The following is an 18743-nucleotide window of genomic DNA, read 5'->3' as shown; positions in this document are numbered from 1 at the left end:
TTAGCTATATCAGAGAGCAACTAAGTGTCTTTGTACATTTGTGTGTTCACAGTCATAGTCTGGCTGGATAACAGGATTTTCCCCCCCTCCCTTAAAGGAAACTAAATGACTTTTCAAACAATCCATTAGTTTGATGGTTGGAATGTAAATGAATTGAATTAAAATTCCCCAGTAGTTGAGGTGAGATTTGAAGTCCTGTCTCTGGATGCTTATTAATGCCTCTGAATTCCTACTCTAACCTACACTTTACCACACCCAGAATCATTTTAACAGAGAGGGTTGGATTTCTTTACTTTGCAAATTATAACAGATTTTAGGAAAATTCAGCCACAGGTGATTCATGGCTTGTTTGTTGTTACAACAATTCAAGCTCCTAAGCCCAAAAATCAATGTATTGGGAAAAGAAGGGACAAACAGCAGTGAGGTTCACTCTTTTATATTCATGCTGGTCTAGTACGGTGAACCAGCCAGATGGTGCAACACTACTTGATGATTCTGTTAAACACTAGGCTTAATAATGGAAAATGTAATTGTTGTGGTACAACACTGGCCTACTGCAGGGGGCAACCTCTGTACCTGCAGAAGAGCTTGGGGACAAGACAACACAAGCCCCACCCGGTCAGGTGTCAATCACCCTCGGGGATATAAGCCTGAGCTGGCCCTTCGAAGACAATCTCAGAGTTCACAGCAGCACAATCTCACAGCTGGCTCTGTGGAAGTTTAGGTTGAATAAAGCCTGTTGTACAGACTTGTTTGCTTCTGTCCGATGGTGCAGCACAGTAATTAATGTCTCCTTTTTAAGGATATTATTTTTTGTACTTTAGTGAACCTTACTTTTACCTCAGGAATTCCAGTAACAATCCTGGCTAAATTATTAGCTGGGCACAAAGGCTTTACATCTCCCTACAAAGTCACCCAGCTGTCAAAGTCCTTCAAAGGTTAGAAACAGGGATTTGGCATCCTTCTCATCTACGTGGCCTATGTGAGGCAGATAGCTGCTCCATTCCTTCCAGCCTATCCAGGAAACACTCCAATAACTGGGTCCTGGCCTAAATTTTGGTTGCCCCTTGTTACAGAAGGATTGGATTGGATTAGAAGTGGGTGAAAAGTCTCTAACTCCTTAGAAAAATATAATTGGGATTGTCTCATAATTAGAGATATCCTGGAATTCTTGGCCTCACAGACTCTTTCCTAATTTTTGAGTTTTCATTATTTCACCAACTAGCTGCATACAAATATATGACACATTTGCATTAATTTGCCAAGGTGAAAAGTTATGGGGGATGTTAGAATAGTTATGGTTGAAATATGTCTTTAAAAGAGATAGATTGTGGGAGTTTAGAATAGGTTATACTTCATAAATGGAGAAACACTTCACAAAAGACAACTCATTTAAAATGCAAGAGCGTTGCTGAAGCTAGACGTTGATGCTCTGGTTAACTTTGCAGAAGCACTGAAGAATGCTGATCTATTGTGTATGGGCAATAAAGTTCAGGCTCAGAGATACTGATAAGATCTTTCAAAAATTGGGTTTGGAGCCCTGAAAGAAGTCATATGATTTTTACAAGCAGAGAGAGAGCGAGAGAGGGGGGGATCATATGATTTCTCTTTTGGGGGAAGAGAGAGAGAGAGAGAGAGAGAGAGAGAGAGAGAGAGAGAGAGAGAGAGAGAGAGAGAAGTCAGTTCTACAGCAGCAGTTGAGGCTGAAAAATTGCAATCTGGCAGGCTGGTTGAAAAATCCCATTTTGAAGATGGGTTGTGAGTTCTGAGTTCAGCCTGTTCAAAACCCTTGTAGCCCTTACAAGAAGAAATGGCTGGCTAGGCAGTTTCTCCTGAAATAAGGGAAGCAAGAGGAACTCTGTGGTGATCTGTAAGAAGAGGTTATCATTTGGAAAACCCATGATGGGGAAATTTTCTTCTGCAAGACACTGAAGTGACTGATTGGAGATAGTCTGTTTGTGTGTGTCCAAAAAGCAACAAGTTTATCTATGAAACCAACAAGGACCTTCATGAGCAGTAACCATTTAACCTTAAGCACCAGAACCTGGTGAAGATTCATAAATGTTAAATTCTGTGCACAGTATAAGAATTGTCTGATACTGGTGAACTTGGAGAAGTGAAAAGTGAATGATTGGACAGTGAAACAGAAAACTTTCCTGAACATATACACATTACATACTTCTGCACAAAATTAGAAGGCAGTTAAATTAATAGTAATAAGATTGATCATGTTATTACATTTAAAAAAAAATTAAAAGCAAGTTTTGTTTAAGTAACCATGGTCTTTGTGAATTTCTATTGCTGCTGGGTTTTGGAGTACTCTGGGCTCGTAACAAAACATTCATTTCTCCCTTACTAACTGGAGAGTTAAACATATAATTACATTCCTTTTTTTTAATAAATGTCATTTATAAATTTAGAACCACACAAAAAGAAGCAAATAATGAAAAATAATTCAAATCAATACATATACATGCAGCATACAAAAGAAAAAGATATGAAAATCTCCCTATATATCAACCTCCTCCATACTCCACAAAGAGAAAGAGAGAGTAAGAAAGGGACAAGATACTCTCAACAGGAGTGCCAATTACTTGAAAGTTTATTATAGTGTACTGAGGAGAAAGGGAATGTCAGAGCTTCATTTAAATATTTACACCCATATTTTGTAAATAAGGACTGCATACCTTCCAAAATATATATTTGTCTCTTAAATTATAAGTAATTTTTCTCAAGTGGTAGACAACTCTGAATGTCAGCATGTCATCTTTCTATATCCAGATCCGTGACAGACTTCCAAGTTAGGCAATACATTTTCTTGCTATTGCTAAAGCAATTTGAACAACTTGTTCAATTTTCTTAATATCACTCAATTAAAAATAACAATGGATCCTGTGGGAATTTAATCCCCAATATTCATTCCAATAATTTACCCATTTCTAACCAAGATGGTTTAACTTTAAGACTCTGCCAAATAGAATGCAAACAATGTACCAATTTCCTGTCCACATCTAAAACATAAATCCAAAAGAGTCGGATTCATTTAAAAAAAAATTAGAATTAGATATAACTGATGAATAAAATTGTATTGTACCATTCTATATCAAAATATATTTATATCCCTGTGAAGCTATACATTTTCTAGCTACATGTTCAGCTACAACTTGTTTATCAGAAGTGGTGACTTACTGGAAGATGAGATGCTGAAATATGTAGCTCATCAACTTCAACACGTTGACAGAAAAAAATCATCAACAGGCAGCATAACACAATCCTAGATTGAAACATCATGGCAAACGCCTAAAATGTTAAAATTACAAGAAATGTTAATAGAATAACATGGTTAGAAAGTAGAATCCATATGGTATACTTTGCAAATATATTTATGCTGGAGAAATAGCTTCAAATCTCTAACAATGCAAAGATGCAGTAATATGCAGAGGACTGGAATGAATCTTGTGAAAGTTTATTGTCATACACATTAGTACAATGTACAATTGCTCTGAAATTCTTCCTTGCTGTAGCAACATGCGTACATAAAATACACTAACAATAAATATAAATTAAATTAGCATAAGAGAAAAAAATTAATTTACATGAAAAAATATTCAAATGCAATTAATACAAAAAAAAATGTGATGTTACAATTGTGCAAACAGATGGTCCTGGACCAGTATTACATTTAGGATAATAAAGGAAAATGTTAGGAGTATGATAATGGTTGGGGAAAAAAAATGTTCTTTAATTTAGAGGTGCCAAACTGAAGGCAGCAGTGAGAAATGATCGTGGTCAGGCTGATGGGGATCTTTCATGATGTTGGTTGCTTTCTTAAGGCAGTGCCTCACATACAGTATACGTCTTCAATGCCTATATTTGAGAGTGGATTCTCATGAGAACACAATGGTGGACAGGAAGTGATAGGGAAATCCTGTAAATGTAATGGAGTTACACCCAACACCCAACCCCAACCAACCAATTTTCCCTTGCAACCGCTGCAACCGTGTCTGCCTGTCCCGCATCGGACGTCAGCCACAAACGAGCCTGCAGCTGACGTGGACATTACCCCTCCATAAATCTTTGTCCACGAAGCCAAGCCAAAGAAAAAAGAATGGAGTTATGCCCCTGATTTTTCTTTCTGAGTGCACAGAGTGCTCTCCTCTACATAGAACTATTGAACCATAGAAAACTACAGAACAAAACCAGGCCATCTGATCCATCTACTCCTTGCTTTTTTTGGAAAATTTTATTTAAAATTTCCATAAATATATTCATATCAAAATACAAAATATAATAATCATGTAATCATATCAAATCCATTATACGTGGTTTTAAAAAACTTCCCCCCGCCAAAAAAGGAAAAATACCCCCCAACCCCCTCCCCCCAAATAATAACCCCAATAAAGATAGAAAAGGATGTAGGAAGAAATAAAGAGAGTAAGAATACAATTAGTAAAAAAAAAGCTGACCTGGTTGACTTGATTCTAACCTTTTTCAATTTTAGTTGTTTATTTATTCTAAGGAGTTAACGAGGTTTCATGAGGTTTTGGGAAAGCCATTTATAAATTTATACCAACAATATATAAATATGGGCATCAAATTTTCAAAAGTGTATCCTATTTATTTCTAAAGTTGTATGTAATCTTCTCAATAGGTGTACAGTTGTGAATTTCCATCTTTACAAACCTAAATGATGATCTGATATTGCTGAAATTTTTCTTGCAACTGCTAATGCAATTTTTACAAATTCTTTTTAATATAAATTCAGTTTTCATTTTGGTCTTATCCATGAAATATTACCCTGTACAAGCAACTTTGGACTCTGTGTATAGTTAACTGCTGGGACCTGTTCCAAAAAAGTTCCTAACTCAATCCAAAATGGTCTCAATTTTGGACATGACCATGTAGAATGCAAAAAAAAGTACCAATCTCATGGCTACATCTAAAACATTGATCTAAAAGATCTGACTTCAATCTATTTAATTTTTGTGGGGTATAGTTAATGTAAAAAAAATTATACTGAACCAGTCTAAATCTAACATTTATTGTATTTGTCAAACTATCCAGACATAGTTCCGACCAATTTTTCTCCCCAATAATAATATTTAAATCTGTCTCCCATCTCTGTCTAGACCTATGAATTCTCTTTTGCAATAATGTCTACATGGCTGAGATAAAATTCTTAATAGATCTATTACAAATCAAGGTTTCTAGTTCACTACTTTTAGGTAACAACATTGTTGGACCCAGTTTATCTCATAAATGTGCTTTTATTTAATAATAACAAAATATTGTATATTTTTATGTTTATTTTTAATTGTTCAAATTACATTAAATTTCCACCTTCATAACAATTTTCTCTATTTCTAATTCCCTTAGAAAACCAAATATTCAAAAGTTGATTATACAATGTAAATGGGTAAGTCTTTTTTGATTCAAAGGCATTTTAGGTAATCCAGGGTTCATTGTTCCCATTTCAGTATTTGCTTTATACCATACTTCAATAGTGGCATTTCCTTGTCACCAAACATTAAATCTTGGCTCCCATTTATATATAAAATCTTATGGTGTTCATCTATTCCATTCTGTATTACTTATTCTGCCTCATTCAATCTACCTACACTCAACCAAAGCCCTCCATACTCCTTCCATCCATGTACCTATTCAAAATTCTCTTCAATGCCGGATGATCTTTGTTGACTACAGTTCAGCATTTAAGAATCATCTCTTCAAAACTGAACAACAAACTCAAAGACCTGGGATTCAATACCCACTGTGTGATTGGACCATGAATTTCCTCACCTCCAGAACACAATCAGTGAAGATTGGTAAGAACATCTCCACAATCTCCATCAGTACTGGAGTGTCACGGGGCTGCATTTTTATCCCTCTGCTGTACTCACTTTACAGCTACGACTGTGTGACTTGTGACTGTCAGCAAATTTAAATTCTTGTGAGTCACTATCTCGGGGGGATCTTTCCTGGACTGAACACTCTAATGGCATTGTGATAGTACAGACCTATCACCAATGTATATAGTTACAGTATCTAGAGTGTAATGACTGTGCTTACAGCGATTGGCTGAGAGCTTAGCCACACCTACTGTCTGGGCCTTAAAGGGTTGTGTCCCTAGCCAGGTCGGATCATTCCGGACTGGTTGGCCACCTGTGAAGTGCTCCTGTCTTTTGCTAATAAAAGCCTTGGTTTGGATCAACAAGTCTTTGGTTCTTTCGACGAGCTCTACAGGCATCATGAAGAAAACACGCCAGCACCTCTACTTCCTCGGGAGTTTGCAAAGGTTTGGTATGACACCAGAAATCTTGGCAAATTTCTACAGATGTGTGGTGGAAAGTGTGCATACCAGACCACGGTCTGGTATGGGGACACCAATACCCCTGGTGTAAAGCCTTGCGAAAAGTAGTGAACACAGCCTACCCTCCCTACTATTGAGAACATCTACAGGGAATACTGCCATCAGAGAGTAGCGGCAATCATCAAGAATCCATACTTCATGCTCTGTCCCTGCTGCTGCCATCAGAAAAGAGGTATAGGTGCCACAAGACTCGCACCACCAGGTTCAGGGACAGTTTCTACCCCCTCCCCCCCACCATCAGACTCCTTAACAACAAAGTCAATCAAGGATTCATTTAAGGACTTTTACTTGTGCTATTTTTAAAGATTTCTCTGCATTGCACAGTTGTTTACATTTGTTATCTGTTTATGGTTCTTTATTTGTTTACATGTGCACTGATATTTTTGCACAACCAATAAGTGGTAATTTTGCCTCACCTGCAGAAAAAGAATTTCAGGGTGATTGTGATGTCTTGTTGGTACTCTGACAATAAATCCTGATCAAATCCAAATCCACCACTTCCACTGTAAGCCCGTTCCACACTCTCACCATCCTCCAGGTTAAGAGGTTCCCCTTAAATATTTCACATTTCACCCTCAATCCATTTCCTCTAGTTCTCGTCCCACCCTTAGTGAAAAAAAGCATGTTTGCATCTTAAAAAACATTATAATAAAAAAAAAACTTAAGAAGCTAGAAATCTAAAATAAAAACAGAAATGCTGAAAAACTCATCAGGTTGGGCAGTATGTGAGAAAAGGGAATCAACAAACATTTTGATCCAGGATCCTTTGTCAGAAATAGTCTGATAAAGGGTTCTGGAGGTGCAATGATAACTTGTGTTCAGAGAGGGCAGATTTCTAAGATACACCAAGAAGGAACTAATTGAACAGGGAATAGATACAGTTGAACATAGCCTTGATCAGATTTTTTTTTAATGAAGCACAGGCATTAACAATGTTGTCTAACTTCAGATGGGATCATGGAGGGGGAACCTAGTGTTACATTTTGTATGAGTCTTCCTCACTCCTTCCAAGTTGATTGCCCTGTGATGATTTGGTTGGTTATCAATAATCATGCATTTTTACCAGCAGAACTTGCCAGAACCGAAATAACTATATTTGTTCATTGGAAGCAGAAATTAACATGATGATTGAGAATAGAAGGAGCAGTACAAAACAGAGTAAAACTAGTAAAATGGAGTAAAGAAGACAGAATGTATTCTAATCAAAATTTTGATACAAAAGTATTTTACAAAAGCCCAAATCAAAGAGAAGACATCAATTTCAGAGCAATGAAGTAAGGTGAAAGAAATGATAATGGAGATAAGCAGATGATTGGTTTGGTATAGGAGACACCACAGAGAGCACCTTAATCTAGGGTACAACCTGCTGTAAAATCACAAAGGTCAAAACATCATGCAACCAAATTCATTGTCTTTTTCTTTAAAATTATTGCCGTGCAATCAATATCGAATAAAAAAAACAATTTTTAAAAATATTTTATTTAAAATTTTTGTATATATATATATAATTAATAAACAATATAAAAACATAAGAATTTAAATTTAAGAGAATTTCAATCATTACATGATGGTTATAACCCATCCCCCTCCCCTCCCATAACCCTCTCCCTAAACTCCCCACCCCCAAAGAAATTTATATACAAAAAGGATATTTAATAATATAAAGGAAAAAGAAAAATAGCTTCATGGATTGCTTGGAAGATTGCTTTCCAAAACACATGACTCTAACAAGGTTTATATGATCAATTTAAGGAAGAAGATTAACTCAGGTCTCACGAGGCTGGAAAAACACTACAACATAATTATATCTAAAATGTGCATATATATGGGCTCCAAATTTACAAAAATATACCATATTTATTTCTCAAATTATATGTAATTTTCTCCAAGGTGATACAACTTTGAATTTCTGCATTCCATCTTCTCATTCCCAAGTGTGAATCAGATTTTCAAGTCACAGCAATACACTTCCTTCCCACTGCTAATGCCATTTTAACAAATTTTATTTGGTATATCACTAGTTTCAACTTAGTTTTTGTTCCTTCTAGATTTCACAAAAGAAATAAGTCTGGGTTTTGTGGAAATACAATGCCTGCAACTTGTTCTAAAAAAATTCCCTAAGTCCACCCAAAAAGGCTTTATCTTGGGACATGACCAAATTGAGTGGAAGAAAGTTCCCATCTCCTTACCAGATCTAAAACATTAATCTGATAAATCTGATTTCATTTTTGTGGTGTCAAATATAGCAGATGTTAAAAAAAATTGAACTAATCTATACCTTATATTAATAATATTTATCATACAATCTCGACAGATGTTGAACATCTTTGCTCATCAATTCTAATATTCAAATCCAGCTCCTGCCTTTGTCTAGATTTATGGATTCCATGTTTAGTAGTTCCTGTTTTTGTAATAAAAGAAACATTGTAGAAGTAAATTTCTTAGTATTTGTCATCAAATCCTTGTACGTATGAATAATGGTATATTAAGGTAGTTGATATGAAAGAGTATACTTCATATTATACTTCATGCAGAACATGAAATGGCAAATAGTTCTGCTCCTTCATTGATCTTGCAATCTGTTTCAATCCAGATCTCTGGTGCTTTACATGTGGAGTTTGGATGTTCTTCCTGTTATTGGTTTTTCTGCGATGCTCCAGTGTCTCCTCACATCCCAAAGATATGCAGACTGGTAGGCTAATGGGTTACTGTAAAATATGCATGGTGTAGGTGGCTGATAGGAACATCAAAATTGAGTTGATGGGCAGATGAGAGAGAAAAATCAGTTACAATGAAACAAATGTAGGTGGGGGGTGGGAGGGGAATGGAGAACTGAAGAAATACACTCTATGACCCTTCTGTGAAGTACGAAAAATATGATACCCGAAAAGGCAAGGAGATGTTAAAGCAATTTTAGAAATTAAAGTACAAAAAGCAATTTAAAGGCACCTACTCTAGGCTGACAAAATGCTAATTGTCAGTCGGTGAATTTCCACCGATTAAAAGACAGACAGAAAGTAATACCTTAGAATGACACAAATGAATCGAAGTAGAAAGTCTCCTTTATTATCTCAAGGAAGTGAGAAGACAATTATTTGTTGTTATTCATTCATAGTTGGAATTTGTTGACACAATATGAACTGGTAAAACAGGTAAGCCACCATAGATTTCCAGTCATGGAAGCAATTATATTGAAACTACTCACGTTACTCTGGTATTTAATGGTTTCAATGTTGTAGGAGTCATATTATCAGCAAATGGGGCTGAAATATAAAGCTATTTAAAATCTGTACTGGAATGGTTGTGGCTGTCACATGACAGCATCCCCCCCCCCCCCCACCTAGTCGGAGGACACACCAGCTGTTTGATTCCACACCACCCATTAGTGCACACCTTGCTGTTGACCTATGTAAATGACCTGGACTGCACTCTCCAGCCTGCCTGGACCTGGCCTTGGACCATTGGCTGTTGTAATTGGATTAATCTTGCTGACACTGAGCCATTGGACCCTGTAAATGATCTGGGATTGTCCCTCCAGCGCCATAAAGGTGTCATGTGCTCTTGGTTCTCTCTCTTTGCTAGCTTGGGACCACCCTGATTCACTCCAGGCCTAGAAATGTGGAAGGGTACTGGAGAAACTGTTGGTAAGATGGGCACTGTTAAAAGGGTTGGCATCATAGAGCCGTGCCTGCACTGTCAAGGGGTGGTGGGGCATTGTAGTGATTTTTCCTTGATCATTGTATGTATCAGTTCATTGTGTGTGTGTGTGTGTGTGTGTGTGTGTGTGTGTGTGTGTGTGTGTGTGTGTGTGTGTGTGTGTGTGTGTGTGTGATTCCCATATTCATTTCCAAGGTACTGAAGTATACAAGTCATGAAGAAATGGTTAGTCATTTAGAAAAAACATGGTAGAACTCTGAGAATATAACAAATTGGGTTGTTAGAGTATAGAGTTCATGCATTTGGATTTTCAGAAGGCATTTGGCAAGGCAACACATAAAGGCTGGAGAACAAAATAAGAGCATGTGATATGAGGGGATGTCATTCATGTGGATTTAAGACTGGTTATTGGTTCGAACACAAAGAAAAAAGAATAAATAAGCCTTCATTGGCTGTAAGAATATATGTGGTGGAGCATCCAGAAACAGTTGTTGGGCTGCTACTCCTTATGAAATATATTAATACAAATTTCTGATAGCTCAGTGGTTAGAGCACTGGCCTTGTAAACCGGGGTTGTGGGTTCGTTCATCTCTGGGACCTCATTTCCGTGAGGGGCACTCGACAAAGTGGCGACTCTCTGTCTTCCTTACTGTCGGCAAAGTTAAAGAATTTCATGTGTGTTACATTCTAAATGTAGTTCTATGTGACAATAATGGAACCTTTACCTTTTACCTTTAATAACCCGGAGGAGAGGGCAAACTGAAGGGCCTTCAAGATGACAGGAAAATAAATCGGAGTGCCTGTTGCAATAATACTTGGGCTCTACAGCAAGATATGATGAAGTTATGTGAGAGGGTGAAGATTGGGCAAATAGAGTTTAATGTGGACATGTGTGAAGTCATGTATTTTGATAAGAGGAATCTAAGCGCCCAGTGTTATCTGAATGGAGAAATGTTACTCATGAATAAATATAGAGGGATTAGGTGTGCAAGAATCAAAAGCATTTGGGATATTAGCCTTTATTGCAAGAAGGTTGGAGTTTGGGTAAAGGGGCGTCCTGTTACAATTGCACAGGGTTGATGTATTATGAACAATTTTTGTCCACTTATTTAAAAAAGGATAGACAACTCTTGGAGACATTCCAAATAACTAATTCCTGGGGTGAGACAGTTGACTTTCCACACAGCTAAAGAAATGAGATCTCTATTCTTTGGAATTTGGAAGAATGAGGGGTGATCATATTGATACACAAGGTTCCTGAAGGAGTATATTGGGATAGATATTGAAATACTTCCATCATTGGGATAATCTCAAATGAAGGTTTGTAGTAACAAGCTGAGGAGACTTTGTAAAATTGTGCAGGGACTAACCGCCAAATAATCAAGGGAGAGTCTTTTCCTTGATTCCTATTCATGAGTTTCCTTCAGGTATCCCAGTTTCCTCCCACATCCCAAAGATGTGCAGGTTGATAGGATAAATGAGCCCTGTAAATTCCTCTAATGTGCATACGTGAGTGATCGAATTGGAAAGGAGTTGATAGAAATGTCGGATAATAACAATTGGGATTAACAGGGACTTGGTGTCTCTCTCTAATTCTATGATGCTATGAAGTCTAACTGAGGGTCAGAAAACAGATTATAGCTAGGGCTATTAACTTGTCATGCAGTCATTGATATATGTTTTGCATACTTTTATTAATTTGAGGAAAAAAATAATTATTTTAATGATCTTCAGTTAAAAGGTTCTATAATAGTTATATTTCCTCATTTTGTGTTTTTCTTTCTTTTTCTTTGGCTTGGCTTCGCGGACGAAGATTTTTCTTTTCTTTGGCTTGGCTTCGCGGACGAAGATTTATGGAGGGGGGTAAAAGTCCTGCAGGCTCGTTTGTGGCTGACAAGTCCGATGCGGGACAGGCAGACACGATTGCAGCGGCTGCAGGGGAAAATTGGTTGGTTGGGGTTGGGTGTTGGGTTTTTCCTCCTTTGCCTTTTGTCAGTGAGGTGGGCTCTGCGGTCTTTTTCAAAGGAGGTTGCTGCCCGCCAAACTGTGAGGCGCCAAGATGCACGGTTTGAGGCGATATCAGCCCACTGGCGGTGGTCAATGTGGCAGGCACCAAGAGATTTCTTTAGGCAGTCCTTGTACCTTTTCTTTGGTGCACCTCTGTCACGGTGGCCAGTGGAGAGCTCGCCATATAACACGATCTTGGGAAGGCGATGGTCCTCCATTCTGGAGACGTGACCCACCCAGCGCAGCTGGATCTTCAGCAGCGTGGACTCGATGCTGTCGATCTCTGCCATCTCGAGTACTTCTACGTTAGGGATGAAAGCGCTCCAATGGATGTTGAGGATGGAGCGGAGACAACGCTGGTGGAAGCGTTCTAGGAGCCATAGGTGATGCCGGTAGAGGACCCATGATTCGGAGCCGAACAGGAGTGTGGGTATGACAACGGCTCTGTATACGCTTATCTTTGTGAGGTTTTTCAGTTGGTTGTTTTTCCAGACTCTTTTGTGTAGTCTTCCAAAGGCGCTATTTGCCTTGGCAAGTCTGTTGTCTATCTCATTGTCGATCCTTGCATCTGATGAAATGGTGCAGCCGAGATAGGTAAACTGGTTGACCGTTTTGAGTTTTGTGTCCCCGATGGAGATGTGGGGGGGCTGGTAGTCATGGTGGGGAGCTGGCTGATGGAGGACCTCAGTTTTCTTCAGGCTGACTTCCAGGCCAAACATTTTGGCAGTTTCTGCAAAGCAGGACGTCAAGTGCTGAAGAGCTGGCTCTGAATGGGCAACTAAAGCGGCATCGTCTGCAAAGAGTAGTTCACAGACAAGTTTCTCTTGTGTCTTGGTGTGAGCTTGCAGGCGCCTCAGATTGAAGAGACTGCCATCCGTGCGGTACCGGATGTAAACAGCGTCTTCATTGTTGGGGTCTTTCATGGCTTGGTTCAGCATCATGCTGAAGAAGATTGAAAAGAGGGTTGGTGCGAGAACACAGCCTTGCTTCACGCCATCGTTAATGGAGAAGGGTTCAGAGAGCTCATTGCTGTATCTGACCCGACCTTGTTGGTTTTCGTGCAGTTGGATAAATGTCCACGTCAGCTGCAGGCTCGTTGGTGGCTGACAAGTCCGATGCGGGACAGGCAGACACGGTTGCAGCGGTTGCAGGGGAAAATTGGTTGGTTGGGGTTGGGTGTTGGGTTTTTCCTCCTTTGCCTTTTGTCAGTGAGGTGGGCTATTATATTTGTAGATCATCACCATTAGTCTCTTTTAGGTTTTTTTCCACATACTAAATTACACTGCATAAATCTGAAATAGTTTTAAACAAACGTACACAAATGATTCCAGAGTAGGCATCCACGAGGTTACATCAGGGTTCTGTTCCTGAGAACAATCCTGTGCTGATATGTAATTACACCACTAGGTCACCAGGGGTCATCCCGGTGACCTTGTATATAAAGCAGTCTAGAGCTACAGTCAAGCCTTCCAGGTTCGTCTTGCAGAGAGACAAGACCTCTTAGTGTACCTATTAGTTTATTAAAGCTGTCTTATACTCGCACTGCTGGTGTGGTTATTGTCAGTACAAATCCATAAGCTGATTTCTCCATCAGTCAGAGCCATTTGTTTTCTAAAGCAACTCAGATCATGTTGCTCTGCACAGATTCTTACACTTCATTGAACGCCAACCATGATTTATCTAATGAAATGCATACTGAACTCAATCATTAATGAATACATTCAATTATGTTATTATTATAATTATAATTCTTATTATTATTACAGCTAACTTGAAAAATGTTTTAAAATTGAATGGGCGAATTTGTGTGAAGTTGGATTCCTGCAGGTCAGGTCATTTAAAATCTAGTGAAAACAGAAATGCTGTGGATGAACTCAGCAGGTCGCGCAGTGTCCAGAGGACACATTTTGGGCCTGAGCTTTTCTTCACAGTAATAGTATAAAGCTGGCAGTTGCCTGAATTAAAAACTAAGGACGGAAGAATGGGTGGCGGGGGGGGGGGGGGGGGGGGGGGGGGTGGGGGGGGAGGGGAGGAGTACAGACCAATCAACAAAAGGTGTTAATTGGATATGGATGGGACACAGGAGAGAGGAAAGGTGTGAATTGACTGGGGGAGAGGGGTTGTTTGGATGTCTGTGGAAGCATAGCTAAGGGAAAGGAGACAGAGGAGAAGGGGGAGGGGGGGAAGAGAGAGAGAGAGAGAGAGAGAGAGAGAGAGAGCCAATGGAGAGGAGGCAGGGAAAAGGGAAGAGAAATAGAGAGCGCTAAAGCACCAGAGGAAAGGAAACTTTTGGCGGGGGGGGGGGTGGGGGGGGAAGGGGCAACTTACAGAAACCGGAGATTGATGCTAATACCATCCAGTTGAACGGTGCCAAGTCAGAATACAAGGTTTTTTGGCTCCAATTTGCAGGTGGTCTTAGTTTGGCAGTGCATGATACTATGGACAGACATGTTGACAAGTGAATTTTATGATCTCGTCAACTTTATCCACTTCATTGTCAACTTCCACCCTGATCTCAAATACACGGTCTAATTTCTAGAAACTCTCCCCTTTCCCAATCTTGGGAGACAAACTATCAATAGACAACTTCTATAAAGCTACTAAGCCCACAGTTACCTTGATTACACCTCTTCCCTCCGTCTCCTGTCAGGATTCTGTTCCTTTCAATTCTTCTGTTTCTGCTGCATCTGCTCCCAGAATGAGGATATCTGGGATGTTGTCGCCCTTCAGAAAACTTGGCTTTCCATCTACTGCCATTAACTCAGCCCCTATCAGTATTCCATATTTTTCAGTCATTTGCTCTGCTCCCCTCCCCCCAACCACAGATGCAGCAAGAACCTGCTTCCCCTCATTCTCACCTACCATTCTCTACATCCAACATAGACTCTGCAATTTCTGCCAGCCGCAGTGGGATCCCATCACCAGACATATCTTATCCTCCCTTCTCAATTTCCTTAGGGGTCCTCCCTCCATGACTGCCATGTCTGTTCATTACCAATCACCCTCTTGGTACCTACCCTTGTGACCGCAAGAAATTGCACTTGCACCTCCTCCCTCAACACTATTCAGGGTCTCAAACAGTCCTTCCAAATGAAGCAACACTTTGCCTGTGAATCTGCAGGGGTCATTTACTGCAACTAGTGCTCCTGATAATGGCCACCTCTAATCTGGGAAGACCGGACACAGACTGGGAGATCATTTCGTTGAGCACCTTTTAAACTGCAGCACCTGGGTAGCCCTCCTGGGACCCAGGTGCGATTACTGGGGCAAAGGTGCTGGAAGCACCTTTTAAATTGCAGGAGGTTCAACCCATTAAATTGCCAACCCAGCGATTTAAGGGGAATCCCACCCCCACAATGATGCATCACGTACTCACCGGAAGTACTACTGGATGTTCAGATGCTGGTTGCCCAGTGACGCACGCAAGCACTGACATCATCAGAATAAGTGCATCGGCCATTTTCATTTTCAAATTGCCTGTTGATGTGACCTAGGTATGTTTAACTGGGTTCCCTGACTCCCTTTGAGGTAGGTCAGGGACACAGTGTATTCTGACGGGGTTGACCAGGTCAAATCCTTTCAAACTGCTACATAACTGGGGCACTAACTGGGCAAATTGCCCGTTAACCCCATTTTGCATGGCAATTTGAAAAGGCCTAAGGAAATGGGGCAGGAAATTGAAATAGGTTGTTACTGGGAAATCCCTGCTATTGTGGTGGACAATGATGCATTACCCCAGTCTGTACCCAGTCTCTGCGATGTAGAGGAGACACAAAGGGAGGTCCGGAAGTGGTCAATGACCCATTGCTTCCCTTGGAAGGGACATTTAAGGCCCCAAATGGTGGTGAGAGAAGAGATGTGTGTGCAAGTAGAGTACATCCTGACATCATAGGGGCAAGGGTCAAAGGGGGTAGTGATGGGAAGGGAGGAAAGAACAAGGGAGTCATGGAGGCAGCAGTCCCTGCAGAAGGCAGAGAGGGGAGGAGCAGAGAAGATGCATTTGATGGTGGGATCACGTAGCAGGTGGTGGAAATGTCAGAGGCTGATTTATTGGATGCAGAGGCTGGTGAGGTGGTTGGCAAGGACAAGGGAAATCCTGTCCTTGTTGCACGAGGGGGCCAAGGCAGATGTGTGGATAATGGAGGATATATGGGTAAGGGCAGAGTTCATAGTGGGAGAGGGGAAAAGGGGACGGGATGTGTAGCACAGCAGCGGCTGCAACAGCCCCACCATACTGCTGCCTGACAGTCCCTCTCCGCCCCGCTCATTCCCTTCCCTCTCCATTCCCCACCCTCCTTTTTTAAAAAAAAACTTTATTTATTCGTTCAAAAAACAAATAATATGTCATATACAACAATTAACCATAAACATGAACATTATTTTTTATATATAGAAAAAAAAGAAAAGAAACCCCCCACCTTCAGCCAACTCTCCTAAGGAGAGCCATAAAGAAAGAAAAAAAAATATTAAAGAAAAATTAAATACACATATTAAGATCTAATCAATGTAAATTGAAATATAAATATTCTGAATATAACAACTTATTAATAAAAAATTATTATTATCACATGAAATACATATTTTTTCCATTATTAAACAATATATTATCTCATTATGCCATCTATTAATATCAATCATATTTGTATCTTTCCACGTACTAGCAATACATTTTTTCGCTAAAGATAAAGCTAAATATACAAAAGCAAACTGAAACTTATCTAATCCCAAGCCTTTCAGAGGTTGCAAACTGCCCACCCTTCCTTCATTCTTTTATTTTTTTCTTCCTCTTGCCCCATCTCCCCCCCCCCATCAGCCCCACACCAATCCCACTGCCCCACTCCATCCCAACAACCCCATTACCCTGCTGCCTGACAGCCCCATCAGGAACAAGTGGCATGAGGGGGCGGGAGGTGTAAGGAAGCAGGCAAGCTTGAGGGAGCGGGGCAGGCAAGCAGCACGGCTTGAGGGAACTGGGCAATGTAAACGAGAGAAGCCTGACAGCTCCACCGGCTGCTCTGTGACAGCACAGTGAGGCAACGGGACTATCAATGCAACATCAATCATCTTACATTCCTGTTTCATGCCACTTTCAGTTGCAATCCTTTTACACAGAAGGTGGAGTGACTTCGCTCCACCTCTGACACTAACACCCTTGAATTGCGTTGGACCCACCAATCCACCTTTGGACTTTTTATGCAGGTAAATGGAATGTCTTAAAGGCAGAGGAAACCTGTCTTTACAAATCGCTAATTTTCACTATAAAAAGCCACCATGGCAGTTTCAAAGAACCGTATCATTAGCCACATTCCTTTGTTTTTGATAATTTGCTTTCCTGAGATTTTCATCCTGGAAATGTAATGCAGGCCACTCAGAGTTACATAATACTTCTATTACTAAGAACTGTTCATAAATAGAAGTTTCCATAAATCAAAAATAAACAATTTCCCCAAAATTGTAATGCAAAATCTTCAGGCGTACAACACTTGAGACTAATTTGCAAAGAATTAACGGGGAATTTAGCATAGGTGATAGAATTAGATATCAGCAAGTGAACTGTGAGAAACATATGTCTGAATGAAGCCCATGGGGAATGATGGAGGGAGTTAACCTGCGAATCACGGAGAAAACTATCTGCAGTTTAATCTGTGGAATTCATTGCTCAAGGAAGTAGAAGAGCATTCCTCTTGAAGTGTATTTATAGTCCATTTTATGTCAGGCCTCTGCCTTGAGATTGGCTACTGAGCAGATGGAAAAATGGGAACTTACTTTTCAGACAGCAGCCCTAAAAGGTTGCTCCAGCGTCCCATTCATATCCAGAGGTGCCCCATAGTGCCCTCCGGATCTGACAGAGGTGGGGTAACTGGTGCCGTAGCGCCACCCATCATAAATATGTGGCAGAGCAATGGCCGTCTTCCCTACCCATAATCCCCCGGCAGCTGAAACCGCTCTATGGTTCCCAGAACAGTTCCAGGTGCATGGGGGATTATGGGTAGGGAAGACGCCATTGCTCTGCCACGTTTTCAATCACAGAGAGTGGCCCTGAATGCCAAAGCAGCCCTGTGTGGCTGTCCCAGCCTGCACCGGCCGCCCCCTGATGGCTCCTACTGTCCCCCTGGTCCCCGTTGCCCCGACTACCTCTGCTACTCAGCTGGCTCCCGCTGCCTCAATGGCCCCTGCTGCCCCACTGGCCCTGACTTGGAGGGCAAGGGGTGAGTGGGAAGATGGGTCGCGAGCTGACGGCATTGTCAGCCCACCCCTAAACAGCCGCTTTCTGTGACTGTACATTCAGATTGATTGGCGGAGAGCTGCACTGTGGAAATTATCCCTCTCGGAGAGGGGTTGGAATATACAGCTCGGAGACTGCCTCCGCACATTCAGAAAGGTAGTTGATTTTGCGTTTTGGTGGAGTTTCTCCGCCTTTATATCTCAACTTTTGGGCTATCTGAAATGGCCTAAAGATATTCATCGAATATCTTCATTGAATCATAGGGTAATTAAAGGTTGTGGGGAAACAGGCAGGTAAGTGAAGCAGAGTCCATGACCATTTCAGCCTTGATCTTACTGAATGGAAGAGCAGGCTTGACAGGCCAGAAGGTCTACATGTGTGACTGTGTGTGCTAATAGGAGATAACTCGGAATTCATAACATTTGATCTTACCTGAAGGAGAGTTTGGAGATTATTTTTTTGATGATCTCTCCTTGTTTCCAG

General features: G+C 40.5%; 1 protein-coding gene across 2 annotated transcripts in view; it reads right to left on the bottom strand.

Annotated features, from left to right (window-relative positions):
• LOC138736756 (adhesion G-protein coupled receptor F2-like) overlaps positions 1 to 18743 on the bottom strand; it is a 91598-nt gene that overhangs the window by 57295 nt on the left and 15560 nt on the right. For both annotated transcript variants that reach the window (XM_069886764.1, XM_069886765.1), the window contains one exon: positions 3190 to 3300. In XM_069886764.1, the coding sequence (XP_069742865.1) occupies positions 3190 to 3300 (111 nt within the window). The remainder of the gene's footprint in view (positions 1 to 3189; positions 3301 to 18743) is intronic.

The sequence above is a fragment of the Narcine bancroftii genome, chromosome 6, assembly GCF_036971445.1.
Source record: "Narcine bancroftii isolate sNarBan1 chromosome 6, sNarBan1.hap1, whole genome shotgun sequence".
Classification (NCBI taxonomy): domain Eukaryota; kingdom Metazoa; phylum Chordata; class Chondrichthyes; order Torpediniformes; family Narcinidae; genus Narcine; species Narcine bancroftii.
The sequence above is the reverse complement of the archived record's forward strand: the minus strand, read 5'-3'. Positions and strand labels throughout refer to the sequence as shown.